This window comes from Poromitra crassiceps (genome assembly GCF_964638095.1).
Source record: "Poromitra crassiceps genome assembly, chromosome: 27".
NCBI classification, from domain to species: Eukaryota; Metazoa; Chordata; class Actinopteri; order Beryciformes; family Melamphaidae; genus Poromitra; species Poromitra crassiceps.
Window position 1 is genome coordinate 15,373,981 of NC_139650.1, and position 17,915 is coordinate 15,391,895.

The 17,915-nt window shown below is 42.5% G+C and overlaps 2 protein-coding genes across 2 annotated transcripts; one reads left to right on the top strand and one right to left on the bottom strand.

Annotated features, from left to right (window-relative positions):
• Positions 1–573: 573 nt before the first annotated feature.
• Positions 574–6,743, bottom strand: LOC310799229 (gap junction Cx32.2 protein-like). The gene is made up of 4 exons (XM_083661803.1): positions 6,381–6,743; positions 5,334–5,494; positions 3,234–3,403; positions 574–1,094 (listed from the first exon to the last, which is right to left on the bottom strand). Exons 1-4 carry the CDS (start codon positions 6,724–6,726, stop codon positions 920–922), a joined length of 852 nt encoding a protein of 283 aa, XP_083517929.1. The 5' UTR covers positions 6,727–6,743; the 3' UTR covers positions 574–919.
• Positions 6,744–12,828: 6,085 nt separating this feature from the next.
• On the top strand, positions 12,829–15,773 carry LOC310799454 (gap junction Cx32.2 protein-like). Its single transcript, XM_083662039.1, has 3 exons — positions 12,829–12,854; positions 13,024–13,379; positions 13,832–15,773. The coding sequence occupies exons 2-3, from the start codon at positions 13,037–13,039 to the stop codon at positions 14,257–14,259; spliced, it is 771 nt and encodes a 256-aa protein (XP_083518165.1). The 5' UTR covers positions 12,829–12,854; positions 13,024–13,036; the 3' UTR covers positions 14,260–15,773.
• The last annotated feature ends 2,142 nt before the right edge of the window (positions 15,774–17,915 follow it).

The window sequence follows — 17,915 nt, forward strand, 5'->3', positions numbered from 1 at the left end:
GGAGCAACAAACAAACACAGACAGAAATAGCTGGTGTGCGATTTAGAGAATACAGTCTGAGATTGGGTACAGGATTGAGGGAATCCCGTTTTTTTTTCTTTTATGTCCATAGCAAACACTGCAACAGGAAGTGAGCGGGGGTTCAATTTAGAATGTTTTTGTTGTCAAGTTAAAACCGTCTATAGCACATTTCATACAAGGTAATTCAAAGTGCTTTACAGAGTAAAAGCAGTATCAATTTGGCTTTTGTGTGTGTTTTAAAAATTGTGTTTTGTGTTTTAAAAATTGGTATAAAAACATGTAACAAATAATATACAAACAAACAGCATGTGCAAAGCCTACAACTATTAAAACTAATTAGAATTGTATTGCACAAATTGTCTTCTTTGCTAGTTCTCGTGGGCCACATAAAATGAGGTCCCGGGCTGTATTTGGCCCCCGGGCCTTGAGTTTGACAAATTTGCTCTAAACACACACATACGCACACGCACTCACAACCACAACAAAACAACTTAGAATAAAATACAGGACAGAAAATAAAACAAATTAAATTAAATACAAATTTACTTTATAACAATTCATAAATGCTGAGTGAAATGTGGGTGATTTTTGCAAGTTTTTGTCATCCAACTTTCAATGTTATCCCAGATCTTTCTAACTTTCTTACAATACCAAAAGGCATGTATGAGGGAGTCACTCTGAGTGCCACATTTTAAACATATATCTGAGGAGCTAGGGTAAAACTTATGAATTTTAATCCAACAACTGGAACAAAGATCTTGGAATAGACACAAAACAAAAAAGGAAGGAATGCCTGCTACTCGCATATACAATTACCACAAATGAAAATTTACGTTTAATACAATATAAAATAATGACAAGAATACACTATAGTATAGAGACAAAATGCAAAGCGTTGTCATGTGTGCTTCTCTTTATTGACGAGGTCGATGCAGCTGTCAGGGCTGCAGATGTCCGCTCCACTCTGCAGAGGAGGAGGTGCTCCGTGGTGACCGCTCCACGCCAGGTCCGACTGATGCTGCTGTGAAGAGACAAAACGCTCTGGAGCGCGTCGCTTCTTGGCCTCTTTACACCTGCAGGCATGCAAACCCATGGTTTCAACGTTTGACATTATTGTTTAAGTCCGAGTAAAATGTTCTAAATATAGCTGAATCGTTTGGTTTGACCAAGTGGAACTATTTCTACATGTATAAGGATTTTGACCAGGATTCAGCACCCACTTAGTAGCTGCACCTTTCAACACCATGGACAGCGCCTCAGCAAACCAAAAATGTTTAGTCTCCAAAAATCCACCAAAACAGTTTATTTGAAAACTGTATAGCACTAGTAAAAACAAAACACAAGGATTGAACTGCTGAAATATAACATATCTATTTATTGTCAGATACCTTTATAAACAAAACATTGGTATTTGTCAGTGTACACCAGCTCAGGCTGCCATCTACTGGCAAACTATCACACATTATCTGCCATTTATTTTCTCCCCTCAAGTAGTCTATATACAGTATATATATACTGTTATATACAGTATATGGACATCCATAGTGTCTGCCTTAAGCAACTCCATAGCGTGAGGGGTAATTACAGTGCTCACAATTTATTCGGCTTTGGTGCGAGCACATATCGCGGTAGTTCAGGCAGGCCACGGATGTCAAGCCCAGCTTAAACCCAGCCCACAGCTGATTAGGAGCTGATCTCAAACCCAGCCCACATCAGCTGACTGCTTAGCTGATGCATTCAATAGAGAGCCGCAGGGATGACGTATTTTTGTAGTCGGAACGCGGAAGTCCCGGACTTCCGGGTTCTTCACTGTTTCTGCCTATGGGATTTTTGAATGGGTTTTTGGCGCGATGCTTCAAATAAGGTCTGTGGGCAACGCAAGCTTAATCAAACGCGAACCAGTGTTCAGCGAGATAATCTATATCTAATGAGGATGACTTTCATGAGTTTGATATCATCATTGTTGCATAGTAAAGCAGGACTAAACCCCAAAACACTTCTTTTCAGCTTTTAACCAATATAAAAATATGGGGTGGTGTGAGAAGAATTCTGGACAAAATTTCCACATTTGAGACCAAAATTTAGAATATTCTATCTTTATCATTTTCAACAGCATAAGTGCCCTCTATGGGTTCAAACCTGCTTTTCTTTTGCGCTCCAAAATGGTACAACCTGACATCACAGCGTACTCTCCCTTTCCCACTCATGTGAAAAATGTTTTCTTCATGTGATCATTACTGTAGTTCACGCCAGAGCCATAATAGGAGAGTTGCAACATCTCCATTCACTCCAATAGACCAATTTTTAGCGCGAGCCCTTTAACAGCGCAATGCATCATGGGTAATCGCCTACTGTGGCTAATGTTAGCAGCTAGTTAGTTATGTTACTTACATGGCAGTAAAACGCCACTGAATGACCAAATTGATATAATTTTTTACCATTTCGAGCAACATTTTTTCCATACAGACCACCAGCGTTAGTTTGTTGTTTATAACGTGGCTATATTTATAACATTCTCTATCTATCTATCTATCTATCTATCTATCTCTGATACACTGAAAATACTGGGAGGCGGGCCATAGCGTCTCTGTCGATGATTTGATTTGACAGTTCTGGGCACTGGCACTGGCGTTGGCCAATCCTGGCGTGCTTTCGCCCCCAAATCGAGTGTGTTCTGGTGCTAAGCGAGTGGGTTCTAGGACAACGAGGCTCTCTGAGGCACGAGCCAACTATGTTAACGTGCAGCAGTGCGGTAAATACAATATTCCTGGAATGCGAGTTTAACAAACCAGTTACATGTCCTCTGCATTCTACATCAAATGAAGACATTACTGTTTGTTTTATTTTGTATGTTACATACTTATTGGCCAAGTTATTGGTTAGTTTATACTATAAACTTTATAGGCTAGGAATTCTGCCAGGGTACTGGGGACTATAGTCCCCCATACTACATCTTGCCTGCAGAATTTTCAAATCAAGTAGAATACCGTTTTGCCAGAAATCTGGGGGGTTTAGTCCTGCTTTAAATACACTGGAGGGGGGCTTTAATGAGATTTCTCCATAACCCATACGCCCCCCCCCCCCCAAATAAACAAATAAAATAAATAATAATAATACAAAATCTTTGGATCTTAATGATTCAAACAAGTCACCCAAATCCATGTGGAAAAAAGATACATTAGCCAAAAAGAGAGTTATTTACATCCCTGTACCTTGCACACAGGAGGTAGATGATCTCTATGATGTTGAGGAGCACCGAGACACCGGCCACCACCAGCATAAAGATGATGAAGATGTTCTTCTCGGTGGGACGGGAGATGTAGCACTCGGCGCCGATGTTGCGGGCACAGGGCGGGCTCAGAGTACAGTGGAAGATGCCCTCCTAAGTGGAGAGAAGAGTAAATGCATTTTTATAGGAAAATGGTTCACAAGTGGAAAGCTGTACCACGATTTTCACAAATACTCCTTGCGGCATAACTCAATATATGAGGGGGGGGGGCATCAGTCTCTTAATTAGTCCAATAGATGGGATGAATGTTTTGTTTGTCCTTGTTGTCCTGTGGAGTGGGGTCGTTTGCTTTCAGTATTGCACGTGATTTGAAGAGTGATGGAATGTCCCGGCATTTGATTCTGCAGATTTTGCTTCAGATGATTTTTGTTATCCTGTTTTTATTGATGATTGTTAGGGAACTGAACCAGGCACATCAAGATGGCTACTACTTTTCCAAGATGGCTGCCATTTCCAGCCCGGAAATAGCCTACTATTTTGGGAGCAACTGTGTAGAATTGTCCAATATGAATGATCTTGCTATCAAACCATACATTTATGACTACAGAGAAGCCAGATTCATAATCTGTAGAGGCTAAGTTTATGTGTTTATGCATATTTCAAATAAAAATGGCAGAAGGAGCTATAAAAAATAATTTTTGATGTACACATTTGAATTTTCCATATCCAAAAACATATCATCTGACACCAGAATCATTAAAAAAAACTGACAGTGAATGGTATGGTAAAAGAAAGAAAGACAGACAGAAAGAAAAAGGCTGAAATGGACTCCATCTTTAACTAGAACGACCGCAACGCGGACTTATGCCTCCGCCATTAGTTCATTCTTGAGTCCAAGTGGATGTTGGAGCCAAATTGGAAGAAATTGCATCAAGGCGTTTCTTTGCAGAATTGGATATTTGAGCCAAATGTGAAGAAATTTAGTCAAGGTGTTACTGAGATATGGCGTTACCGAGCTTGAAAATGGCATTTGTTAGGTCACTGTGACCTTGACCTTTGACCTTTGATAACCAAAATGGAATCAGTTCATCCTTGAGCCTAAGTGAATGTTTAAGGCGAATCTGATGAAATTCCGTCCAGGCGTTCCTCAGATATCGCGTTAACAAGCTTGAAAATGGCGTTTGAGAGGTCACAGTGACCTTGACCTTTGACCACCAAAATCTAATCAGATCATCCTTGAGCCTAATTGAATGTTTAAGGTGAATGTGATGAAATTCCGTCCAGGCGTTCCTCAGATATCGCGTTAACAAGCTTGAAAATGGCGTTGGAGAGGTCACAGTGACCTTGACCTTTGACCACCAAAATCTAATCAGATCATCCTTGAGCCTAAGTGAATGTTTAAGGCGAATCTGATGAAATTCCGTCCAGGCGTTCCTCAGATATCGCGTTAACAAGCTTGAAAATGGTGTTCGAGAGGTCACAGTGACCTTGACCTTTGACCTTTGACCACCAAAATCTAATCAGATCATCCTTGAGCCTAAGTGAATGTTTAAGGTGAATCTGATGAAATTCCGTCCAGGCGTTCCTCAGATATCGCGTTAACAAGCTTGAAAATGGCGTTCGAGAGGTCACAGTGACCTTGACCTTTGACCACCAAAATCTAATCAGATCATCCTTGAGCCTAAGTGAATGTTTAAGGCGAATCTGATGAAATTCCGTCCAGGCGTTCCTCAGATATCGCGTTAACAAGCTTGAAAATGGCGTTTGAGAGGTCACAGTGACCTTGACCTTTGACCTTTGACCACCAAAATCTAATCAGATCATCCTTGAGCCTAAGTGAATGTTTAAGGCGAATCTGATTAAATTCCGTCAAGGCGTTCCTCAGATATGGCGTTAACAAACATCCGTACGGACGGACATCCGTACGGACGGACATCCGTACGGACGGCCGGCCGGCCGTACGGACGGACAACCCGGATCCATAATGCCTTCGGCCTGGCTTCGCCGGCGGAGGCATAAAAATGGCACACTCAGTCAAATGTTGGTGCTTCTTTCCAGATGTGAAGAAATGTGCTGTACTAACCATGAAGAGCGAGCCGAAGATGTAGAACTGGCCAACACTGAAGGCCACCTCCAGGAGGATCTTGAAGACCAGCTGGGTGATGTAGCTGCGGAGGAGGAGGCCTTTGATCTTCACCTTCCCCCTGTCGTCCGTGTACTTGGGTTTCTTCAGGTATACTGTTCCTGCAGGCAGTGGTGGAAAGTAACTCAGTACAATTGTTCAAGTAGCCTACATATTTAAGTACAATTTTTATATACGGTATGTACTTTATTATTTCCAAATGGTGCTACTTGATAGTATATATATATAAGAAGCTTCTTTTACAAATGTGAAGAGATTTGTGGTGTCAGAACACCAACCTGACCATCCTCATTTAATTGCCCCCAAAATAATGTGTGATATATCTATTCTCAAACCATGGACCTCCCAGGAAGCACTAAACATGCTTAAGGACAGTCCAAATCCTTTCAAAAGACTACTTGCTTTCCATAGCTGGCTAGCACAAATGATAACTTTATATGACTGTAGTCAATGCTACCCCTGTTACCATGATGAGCAAAAATGTGTACACACACGCACGCACACACATATGAACTCAACTCATAAGCTCAGCACCTGCTTTCAGATCCTGCCCTCTGCTAGGAGATATATTCAAAACAAACAGGGGAGTAGGGCCAACTTCATGCCCTCTGCAATCAGGCTCCTTAACAAATATACACCCCCCCCCCCCCCATCCCGCCAGGGAAACCTGGCCCTGTTGTGCTAAGTCCCCCACCCCCCATGCAGGCCAGCAGGTGCACACAGGAACAGAATAACTTTTAGAATTATGTACATATGTATTTTAATGTGATCTTTTATTGCTGTGATCTATACTTATTTTATACATTGTTTTGTCTGCTTGTAGCCTACTGACCTAAACAAAATGAATTTACAGTCATCTATCTATCAATCTATCTATCAATCTATCAATCTATCTATCTATCTATCTATCTATCAATCTATCTATCTATCTATCTATCTATCAATCTATCTATCAATCTATCTATCTATCTATCTATCTATCACTACCTGTGGTTTGGCTCTGCAGCTGCTCCCTCATCCTCTTCTCTCTGTGTATGACGTGGACGGCATGGCCCAGGTAGAACAGGGTGGGTGTAGACACGAAGATGATCTGGAGGACCCAGTAGCGGACATAGGAGATGGGGAACTTCCCGTCGTAGCAGGCGTGCCTGCAGCCCGGCTCCCTGTTGTTGCAGTCGAAGTCGGAGGTCTCATCTCCCCACACGTTATCGGCCGCCGCGCCAAGCACAAAGATCCGGAAGAGGAAGAGCACGCTCATCCAGATCTTCCCCACCACGGTGGAGTGAGCCTGGACCTTATCCAGGAGACCTGATAGGTACGACCAGTCACCCATGGCTGGAGACTAACCTCTGAGCTATAGGAGGCAACACACAAACAACAAACTGACTGTCAGCTTTTCACACTGCGCTGGAAGAATCTACTCTTTTATGTAAGTAAACATACTTCGATGAAGAAGGGATACCCACACAAGACCTTTTTCAAGTAGTAGACATTCGAGGGTGGAGACTTTGATTAAGATTAAAAAATACTTGAAAGATACTTGAAAAAGGTATTGTCCTGCCACAAGATTTCTCAGGTGACACGTAAGTAAAAGTAGCAATACAACAATGTAAAGATACACCATTACAAGTCAAAGTCCTACAGACAAATTCTTACCTAAAGCCCCCCTCCAGGCCTAAAGCCCCCCTCCAGGCGTGTTCTAACTTGAGGCGTGCTGTCAGATGTGGCTCAATGAATAAATGCATAGCTTGCAAAGAAATGCTGTAGTGATTTCCCACATAGCTATTATATACATAATATGTATATAATATATGTATATATATATATATATATATATATATATATATATCACAAACAAATAATACAATTGTATAGTTTTATTTTCTGTGCCATAATAGTGTGCCTTAAAAATCAATAGTTCAATAACCTAACTAACACAACCTTTGTTGCCCAACTTCAAAGGCACAGCGCACTCTAGTGGCAAAGTATCAAAGTTCAAGTTGAACCATAAGTTAAAGTGCACTGAACTGTTCTACTGTAACTGAACTATCAACATGAATGATAAAATGCTCAGTTATCAATGAAAACCATAGCCTACAACACAACTCATAAATATATGAGTATATATAAATACTAATATTCACTCTTTAAAATAGAACACAGCACAGCAAGTCTTTCATGCAAATCTTCAAAGGCACAGCACTCTGACATTAATTAGGAGATATCAACATGCAATATGAAGTAAAGTGTCAAGTTCAATCAATTTGAGAAGTGTCATAAGTTAAACATGAAATATGGAATTTGTAGTTATCATAAAATTAAAATGACTACCGTAACATCATCAATCACCAAACACAGCAAACATTTCTCAACAATCAGTTGCCATGATTGTTGAGACCCCCGGCTTGGCCCCCCCCCCTCCCGGGAGAAAAGTTTGTAGATTTTAAAGTAAAAATGAATCAATCTGGTGCACTTTGAGAGCAAAATGAAGAGGCTAGATCTCTGAAGAACTACACACATCACATTCATATTCTCTTTGATGTTCTGTTGCTTTACAATGATGATGAAAAATGAATAGTCTGGCTATACAGTACATATTCTGCATACAGGTAGAATGGTAGGTAGAATACTGCTTGCTTAAATACAATGGTGCATGGCCCATCTATACCATATAGTTATTTAAAAACTATGTAACAGTCATTATTTAAAAACAAATCTAAAAGCAATTATTTAAAAACAATGTAGTAGTAGTAATTAAAAAAGTGAACAGTACTGTATGTAATGTAATGTATTAGTGTTTTCATCAGAAGTTATTGTCAAAATGTACTCGCCTGTTTGCGCTTGAGCATTGAAGGCACAGAGAGGAAGAGTGGCGGTAAGTAGTCTTGACATGATCAGCTGACTAGATGAGGCTTAAATAACGTCTATGGGCTGGATCTGTCTGACTCAGGCCGCCACACTTCTGCCTGCAGCTCCCAGCTTCTCCTTTCACTCCCCATGCTTCATCACACTCACTTCCTGTTAAGACTTGATGACCCTAGACCCACTAGATGTTTTCATCATAAGACATGCAACGTACACTCGCTATGTCACGCACATGCACCGCACCCAAGCTGCCTGTCACAAACACTCCCTATCTGAGATAATAAGTTTGAACAGAAGTGTACGTGAAAGAGTGCACATCAAGTCCAAGACTGGGTGCAATGGAGTCAAGACCGATCAGGGGACTAAAGTATAATTCATTTTTCATTTCTAATTGAGACATGAAAAATGGTCAAAACTCAGAATTGAAAAACAGTCTGAAAATGAAGCTGAAAATAAATTTTCAAACAGAATCGAAAGACGCAAAAACAATCAAAGTCTGACCCCATTTTTCATTTTGGCCATTCCCTTTTTTATCATTATTCATTTTGGATTGGAAACATGCAAAATTAACATTGAAAAGTACAATTCAAAGTTAAAAATACAAAATGGAAAATTGAAAAATGGAAGTCACGTGACCATTTCAGGGTACGCCCACATTTCAAGGTACGCCCATATGGTATTGGTCTAGAGCAGGGCTATTCAACTCAATTGTTCAGGGGGCCACATTGTCAGAAACCTAAGGGGCCGGGGGCCGGACCGTTCCCCGAGCCTATGTAGGCTAAACTTGACACAACCCGCCACCACATTTTTGCAGCCGTGCTGGAACTATTATTAAATAGGGGGTGCTGTAAGGAATGGAATTTTGATGTTTTTTGGACTTTTATCCATATTTAGAAGAATATTTAATTTTAAATTAACATTAGGATTATACTGTTGTGACGTCATTATTCAGTATCTTCTCCTTTTCTCACTCACTTTCATGTAACCACCTCCCTTTAGTCATTTTACACTACAACAGACAGCAACACAGGCATAAACACTGAACTTGTTATTATTATTATGGAAAACCAGATTATGATGAAAATCAAACACTGTAATGTAACAAACAAGGAAAAATGAAATAAAAAAGCTTCTCCCGGGCCAGTCGTAGATCTTTGTCCCCCACCCAAAAAAAAAAAAAAATCATACTCTGGCCTGGTCTAGGGAATCTGTGAGAAATGTCCTGTGCCAGTCAATAACTCCTTTTGCTGGGAATCTAAATTTTTCTCACACTGACTGTACATAGCAACTCCGTTGCTCATGGGCACATGGCAATATGTAAATATGTATACTAAGCATATGGGCAAACATCTATAATCACTCTATTGATTAGAATATGGGCTGTCCTATAATTACTCTATTGATTAGAATATGGCCTGTCCTATAATCACTCTATTGATTAGAAATATGGGCTGTCCTGGGAGGTACGGTGGCGCAGTGGTAATCACTATCGCCTCACAGCTCGAAGGTCGGGGTTCGATTCCCACCTGGGACGATGTGAACGCTGAAGGAATGCGTGTCCGTCCGCATGTCCTCGAGTGCCCACCGCCCGGGTGGGTTCGTCAGAAGGGCCTTTCTGTGTGGAGTTTGCATGTTCTCCCCGTGCCTCCCGGGGGTTTCCTTCATATAGGAACCCCCTTCACAAAAACATGCTATACCCTGGTTGCTAATGTGGTTCCTCCTCTGGTCGTTAAGGGCGCCTGTTCGGAGGGAGGGGAACTGGTTGGAATAGCGTGAACCTCCCACGTGCTATGTCCTACCGGTGAAGCTTCCTCTGTCAGGTGAAAAGAAGCGGCTGGCTGACTGCCCATGTCTCGGAGGAAGCATAGAGCCAGTCTCGGCTCTCCCCAGATCGGCAGAGGATGGAGTAGCAACCAGGACAGAGAAATCAAGCGAGCACTAATGGGGGATAAAATGGGATAAAAAAATCGGGAAAAAATTTATATAAAAAAAAAGAAAGAAATATGGGCTGTCCTGTAAATATCAATACGCGTTAACGCTGACAGCCCTATACTAGTTCTTAGCCCTAAAAAATTACTTGCCGCACGTTTTCAGGAAGAAGCAATTGCGGCGACCAATCAAATGAGTTTGTGGGCGTGGTTTTCCCGGCCCATACTAGGAAGAAATGTTGGTCCAGGAACAACTTGGTTAAAGTTAAGTTGGTAAAATCAGATCATGCGTTATAGGAAGAATGCAGAAGTTACATTTCTTTTCCTCTTTCATTCTGGTGCTTGGTTGTTTTATGATGATCACTGACTGGAAGCGATGATTTGATTTCTCATGATGACCAATGTATTTTGACATTGTGCAATGCCTCTTCCACACTGCTGTCACCATGCTGCCAAAATCTGACGGCACAGTGTGTGCGTGCGTGCGTGCGTGTGTGAGTGTGCGTGTGTGTGTTTGTGTAATGTATGTGTGCCGGGTTAGCACGTACTCCTCACTCTGTCCGGGGCAGCTGTGGCTCAGGAGGTAGAGCGCGTCGTCCACCAACCAGAAGGTCGGTGGTTCGATCCCCGGCTCCTCCAGTCCGCATGTCGAAGTGTCCTTGGGCAAGACACTGAACCCCAAATTGCTCCCAATGGCTGTGCCAGCACCCTGCATGGCAGCTGGCCGCCCTCTGTGTGTGAATGGGTGAATGTAGGCACATTGTAAAGCGCTTTGGATAAAAGCGCTATATAAATGCAGTCCATTTACCATTTACCATTTCTATCCCAATCATTCACAGTATGGATGAGAGTAGGGCACTACTGGGAACTGTGGTCTCGCTGAACACTAACTTTACACACTCACTAGCCAAAAGGGGGCGTGGCAATGGCTCTAGCGAATCAGAAAAAGGCGCTTAACCTAACACCACAAAACTTTGCAGAAAGGTTAGCGGATAGAGTATGGAGATAGAGTATTCAAGATTCAAGATTTTTATTGTCACTCCGTGGTACAAGTATCACATGTGAAATTATTGTGCTGTGGACTCCGTTTACAACATAGTACAAATGTAACAGGGCATATGAGTGCAAAAACAACAAGAGACACAACAAGCAATAAGGCAGTAGAGTGATAAGACAGTGTCAAGTCAGAGACAGTGGCATATTCACTGCACATAGGTGCACATGTCATGTGCATACTTTAGACGTGCTTAAACATTTTAAATTCGGCATATTTGACATACAGGTGCAAATAGCATATTCCTTATTAAACATACAGTTAAACATTAGACATACATAATGGTAGCAGCTACAGTACGGTACAGTACAGCTACTACACTATTTGTGTATGTTAAGGAGTCTCGTGGCCTGCGGGAAGAAACTGTCCTTCAAGCGATTTGTGTGTGCTTTTGGGACCCTGTATCTCCTCCCTGAGGGTAACAGGGAGAACAGGCTGTTGTCTGGATGGTTTGTGTCTTTGATGATCTTCAGGGACCTCCTGAGGCACCGCTGGTTATACAGTTGCTGCAGTTCTGGCAGCTGGCAGAGGGGGGGGGGGGGGGGGTGGTGGGGGGGAGAGGTGGCGGAGAGGGGTAGGAGAGGAGGGGGGGAGAGTATGCACTCTACCGAGTGCCCTCTTGTTTACAAATGTGTTGCAGTACTCTACTGATCATAAAATCACTGATCACGGCTTTAAATACCACAAGGTAATATAACGTCACATACGGTTAACGTTTGTAGGGCAGCAGAAAATGTATTATCGAGTTACTCTTTTCAAACCCCCTTAAGGAGCGTTCACACCGAGATATTTATTTTTCGCTCTGTCGCTCAAGTCAACCCTTTGGAATCGCTCTGTCGCTCTGTTTAAATCGCTCATCAACAGGCACACGAAATGACGGACATGTGGGGGATATAACGTTACGCAATGTCATGCTGTTTGTCCACTACGAGCCACCGTCATTGTTTACAAGCTAAAGCCTATCAGCGTGCTCCTAATGCGAGCTCCATACCGGTAGTACAGACTTCACTTCATGTCAGCTGTCAGCCTGTCAATGCGGTTTGTTGCCACACAATAAACCAGCGGTTTGTTCCAAGCCAGAGTGATCCTTGACTCGCTCTCACACGGCAGCCAATCAGCATTGAACAGCGAGCGACTGATACCAGCGTATTTTCGCTCGAGTTGGAATATTTCATCTTGAGCGATGAGCGTATTTTCTCCCTGTCGCTCTGTCTCTGCCGCTCGGACGCCCAGCGATTTTTCTCCCAGGCGAATATACGCTCAATCGCTCGTTTGCATTGACTTTGTATGTAAACTCGACGCCAGCGACCAACTTTAATAGGTCGGTGTGAACGCACCTTAACTAACATGTTTGACATCTTGACCTCAGGCCACAGTTGTCATTTACTCTATATATTTCAACACAATGTGATGCTCATAGATGACTGACTGACAGTCTAGCCACGGGGGGGGGGGGGGGGGGGAGGGGGGGGGTCTGGGTGTGGAGAGGCGGTCAGTGGCAGTTTGGACCAGATCTGGACGAATCTGATGATTCTGCAAAGTTATAAGAGAGAAGCGAGAGAGTCACACTCAGAATACAGGAACTGATTCAAGGAGGCGATACTCACTACTGAGGTAGGAACAATTGCTATTGTCTGAAGATTATATATAATACATTGTGTCCAGAAAATACCTTTTGATATAATATCAAGTTATTACCAGTCAGCTCAAGGCCATAACGGCTAGTTTAGTTTGGACAGTTTAAAGCATCTCCTGTTTGTCTTTGTCTTCTTTGTTGCTGCAGCCACAGTGCGATCATGGGGGAGTGGTCCATCCTGGCCTCCTTGCTGGACAAGGTGCAGTCTCACTCCACGGTGATCGGGAAGGTGTGGATGAGTGTGCTGTTTCTCTTCCGAATCTTCATCCTGGCCGCCGGCATGGACAAGGTGTGGGGAGATGAGCAGGGGAACATGGACTGTAACACCCATTCCCCCGGCTGCAGGAATGCCTGCTACGACAAGTCCTTCCCCATGTCCCACCCACGCTTCTGGGTCCTCCAGATCCTCTTCGTGTCCACGCCCACGCTCATCTACCTGGGCCATGTGCTGCTGGTCATCCGTAGGGAAAACAAGCTGAGGAGCCGCCTGGAGAAGAAGATCGGTAAGAATAGGGCTGGGACAAAAAATCCTGGTACTGTATTTCCTCTTGCGATACGTGATCAATACACTTGCACCAAATAGCGATATTCTTTATTAAAAAAGGCACTGAAATATGTCCAGGTTAACATACAACAAGTTGATTGTGGTAATTGTGCACTGAAATGTGTATTTTTTGCATTTGTTATTACCAAGTTGTTTTAGTTGCCTAAACCTAAGTTGTTGTAGTTCCCTAAACCCAACCAAGTTGTTTTAGTTGCCTAAAGCTTACCAAAGCAGCAACATTTTCACATTTCAGACCTTGTGGGAGTTCTGCTGCTGCCTGCAAATATGATGAGGAAGGGTCCCTTTTCTTCATCTTTGTGTTGAGGGGTCGTGACCCAAAGCCTGGGAATGTGACTCTGTGGGAAGAGAAGGTGTAGTATTGTGTTGTGACTCTGTGATTCCTACCCCTAGGTAAGAACGGGATGATGAAAGCTCCAAAGTATTCGGACGAACATGGCAAGGTCCAGATGAAGGGCAGCCTCCTGGTCAGCTACCTGGCCCAGCTATTCTTCAAGATCCTGCTGGAGGTGGCCTTCATTGTCGGACAGTACTATCTCTACGGCTTCATCTTCATGCCTCCCAAGATCTCCTTCAAAGACTACCCCTGCAGAGGCGAGGTGGAATGCTTCATTCCCCGGCCCACCGAGAAGAGCATCTTCATCATCTTCATGCTGGCCGTGGCCTTTGTCTCTCTGCTCCTCAACGTAGTGGAGGTCTTCTACCTGGCAGTGTCCAAGGCCCGGGAGAGGAAGAGGAGGAACAGTGGGACTCCCTCAACAGAGATGTACCCTCTGAGCAAGCCGGCCTACACGCCACCTGACAAGACGACACTTTATTGAATTTGTACGCACACAGCTGCACCTGCACTGGAGTTGATGCCTTGGGACTGAGGCACCCTAACCCCAACCAAGTGTCTACCAGTGCCTAGACTCTCAAGCCAGGCTATCTCTTCCACAATCCTTGAATGCTCCAGAGACAGTCTGTAATTCAGCCCATTTATGTTTATGTTTATGTTTATTAAGGATCCCCATTAGTCCACACCAAGGTGTAGGACTACTCTTCCTGGGGTCCAACACATAATATAAAAAGACAACATAAAGACATTGGAACAGTTACAATTGATCTATCAAACAACAGCTTGAACAAACAACTTCAGTTTACAACAAAAATATGCTCCAACTACAGAATATAACACAAACAAAAATAACGAACTAATTAACGAAAAAACAATTAATGTCCTTATTCAAAGTTGCTTTTTTTAACTGAAATTATATTTGTTACTAATCTTAGTAATATTGCCAAGCAAACAGTTCCAATATTTAACAGCCCTATACATCACAGTTCTTTTTAGTGCATTGGTTCTAGGTAGAGGTCAAATTAATTTAGTGCTTGAGGCATGTCTGGTTGAGTAGTTGTGTCTGGTGTCTATGGTTTTTAGCTCTTTCCTTATACAATGTGGTTTACCAGTTTTAACAATGTTGAATAAAAAAATGACAATACTGCATGTCAGCCTCTGTTCTACTCTCAACCAGGACAGTGCAGCATGCATCCACTCCACGCTGCTCCTAACAGAGCAGCGGAGAGCAAGGCGCGCCGCCCTGTTCTGGGTGTACTGAAGTTTCATCAGATCTTGTTTTGATGCACTTGACCAAACTGTTGGGCAATAGTCGAGGCGTGATAGGACTAAAGATTGTAATACTATTTTAACCGTTTTGTTATTCAACAGGTGTACACTCCTTCTAATCATTGAGATATCACTACTCATCTTAGACACCACATTATTAATATGAGTTGACCAACTCAACCACTCATCAATTACTACACCAAACAATTTGGCCTCTCTGACTTGCTCAATAGCATCTCCATTCAACACAAGACATAATTTGATGATTAGAAATAACTGACCTCAGAATGCCTTCATTGGCCAATCAGAAGTGAGTGTTTTTGTACTTTCCTGACTATGAAACACTTGAAACATTTGCTTTTGAAATAAACTTAAGTTCATGTTATTATTTGGCTTCGTCAATTGATGACATGTTATATTGATGACCTAGAACAGTGATTCTCAACCTTTTTTCATGATGAAAAACCCCTAATTTAGTACACCTGTTTTGTCTCTCAGAGCCGAATCTGAGAATGTTTTTATTGTTAGATATAATTGATTTTGTATGTATTTTAGTTAGAGAGATAATAGTGGAACAATCATCAAAATAGCCATTCTTCTACGTTCTCAGAAATATGTTAAGGTCTTGTATTTTTAGTTCTTCTTGAATTCTTAGCATTCCCGATGCCCTCCTCTCATAATCACAAGAGGAGCGTCATCATGGTGTCATACGCCAAGTCTTAATCTTGTTTTATTGTATTATTAAAGTTTATTTTCAACCTTGATACTAGTCTCTCCTGATTGAAATAATATTGATTGCCTTGCAGGGCAGCTGGATTCATGCGATATCATGAGATCACGATCACATGACAAGGCCATCTTGCCACGCTCCAATCCATTGGCTTGAATCAGAACCACCAGTGGTTCGCACCAATCAGTTACTCCTAGTGATGACAGTGTAGGCTTAGATAAACAGTCTACACAGTCTAAACAGTCTACACAGTGTAGGCTTAGAGAAACAGTCTACATAGTGATGACAGTGTAGGCTTAGAGAAACAGTCTACACAGTACATAGTGATGACAGTGTAGGCTTAGAGAAACAGTCTACATAGTGATGACAGTGTAGGCTTAGAGAAACAGTCTACATAGTGATGACAGTGTAGGCTTAGAGAAACAGTGATGACAGTGTAGGCTTAGAGAAACAGTCTACACAGTACATAGTGATGACAGTGTAGGCTTAGAGAAACAGTCTACAGTACATACTTGCTGTCTACAGTACCAGCAGATGGCACTGTTGACCAAGTATTATGGCTGTGAATATGAAGGGTTCTACTTCAACACTCAATATACATCTTCTGTTGAACCTAGACTGATGTGTGTATCGTTACCTCCACCACAGACTGATGTGTGTATTGTTACCTCCACCACAGACTGATGTGTGTATTGTTACCTCCACCACAGACTGATGTGTGTATTGTTACCTCCACCACAGACTGATGTGTGTATCGTTACCTCCACCACAGACTGATGTGTGTATTGTTACCTCCACCACAGACTGATGTGTGTATCGTTACCTCCACCACAGACTGATGTGTGTATTGTTACCTCCACCACAGACTGATGTGTGTATTGTTACCTCCACCACAGACTGATGTGTGTATTGTTACCTCCACCACAGACTGATGTGTGTATTGTTACCTCCACCACAGACTGATGTGTGTATTGTTACCTCCACCACAGACTGATGTGTGTATTGTTACCTCCACCACAGACTGATGTGTGTATCGTTACCTCCACCACAGACTGATGTGTGTATTGTTACCTCCACCACAGACTGATGTGTGTATTGTTACCTCCACTACAGACTGATGTGTGTATTGTTATCTCCACCACAGACTGATGTGTGTATTGTTACCTCCACCACACAGTTGGCTGGGCCAATGGCCAAATGAGACAGACAGCATTATGAAGGGAATTTAACAGGCTTTCATATAAGATAACCAGGTTCTGTCTGAAGAGCTGGACATTTTATACAATTGGATCAAGGCAAATAAACTCATACTCAATATATCTAAAACTATGTGTATATTTTTTGGTTCTTCTAATCATAGATTGTCACACAATCCAAAAATGAGTTTACTGATAGAGGGTCAAGCTATACGTCAAGTAAAAACTGTGAAGCTTCTATGGACTTTGGCTTGACAGTTCATTGTCGTGGTCCGAGCACATCAACAGGGTGGTTGCTAAAATGGGTAGAGCAGTTGCCATTACTAGTGTGCATCATTTGTTACACCATTATTACTGAGCCAAATTGTTTGTTCATTAGTTCTGTGTCATTTGGTTTATTGCTCTGTGGTATGGTCATCTGCGTCTAAAGGTCTACAAGGGTAGTTACAAGTAGCACAAAACAAGGCAGCTAGGCTGGTGCTGGGGTGCCCCTCTAGGTCCAGCGTAGCTGACATATATATTAGTCTTTCATGGCTTAGTGCGGGTTTACACATACGCCTAGAGCGACGCTTAAAGCTACGCTTTAAGCTACGCCTACGCATATATGCATCGCTTCATGCACGCTAGGCGCCTATTTGCGTTCACACAGGACGCCACACTGAAGCCCCGCTCTGCGCTACACTGATCACATGAGCAGCTGTTTTTTACACTTTTCAGATCTGATTTATAGCATGGGTGAGTCCTCTTTTTTATTGCAATGTGCAAGTGACGATGTCTGTCTATTTCCTGGCCGGCTGTAATTGTTATTTTCCCTCGGGTAATCATGTGACTATGAGTCATCAACACCATGAGTGATACATGCATTGAGACAGGGGGTGTATATATACATCTGACAGAAAAGACGTTAATATGGAGGAACACATGAAGGACAGCTCTCCTACTATG

Coding starts and splice junctions, on each gene's coding strand:
- LOC310799229 (XM_083661803.1), bottom strand. CDS start 6,726: ATGGGTGACTGGTCGTACCTATCAGGTCTCCTGGATAAGGTCCAGGCT. Junction 5,495..6,380: donor GCTGCAGAGCCAAACCACAG/GTAGTGATAGAT, acceptor CACTGCCTGCAG/GAACAGTATACCTGAAGAAA. Junction 3,404..5,333: donor TCTTCGGCTCGCTCTTCATG/GTTAGTACAGCA, acceptor CTCTCCACTTAG/GAGGGCATCTTCCACTGTAC.
- LOC310799454 (XM_083662039.1), top strand. CDS start 13,037: ATGGGGGAGTGGTCCATCCTGGCCTCCTTGCTGGACAAGGTGCAGTCT. Junction 13,380..13,831: donor CCGCCTGGAGAAGAAGATCG/GTAAGAATAGGG, acceptor TCCTACCCCTAG/GTAAGAACGGGATGATGAAA.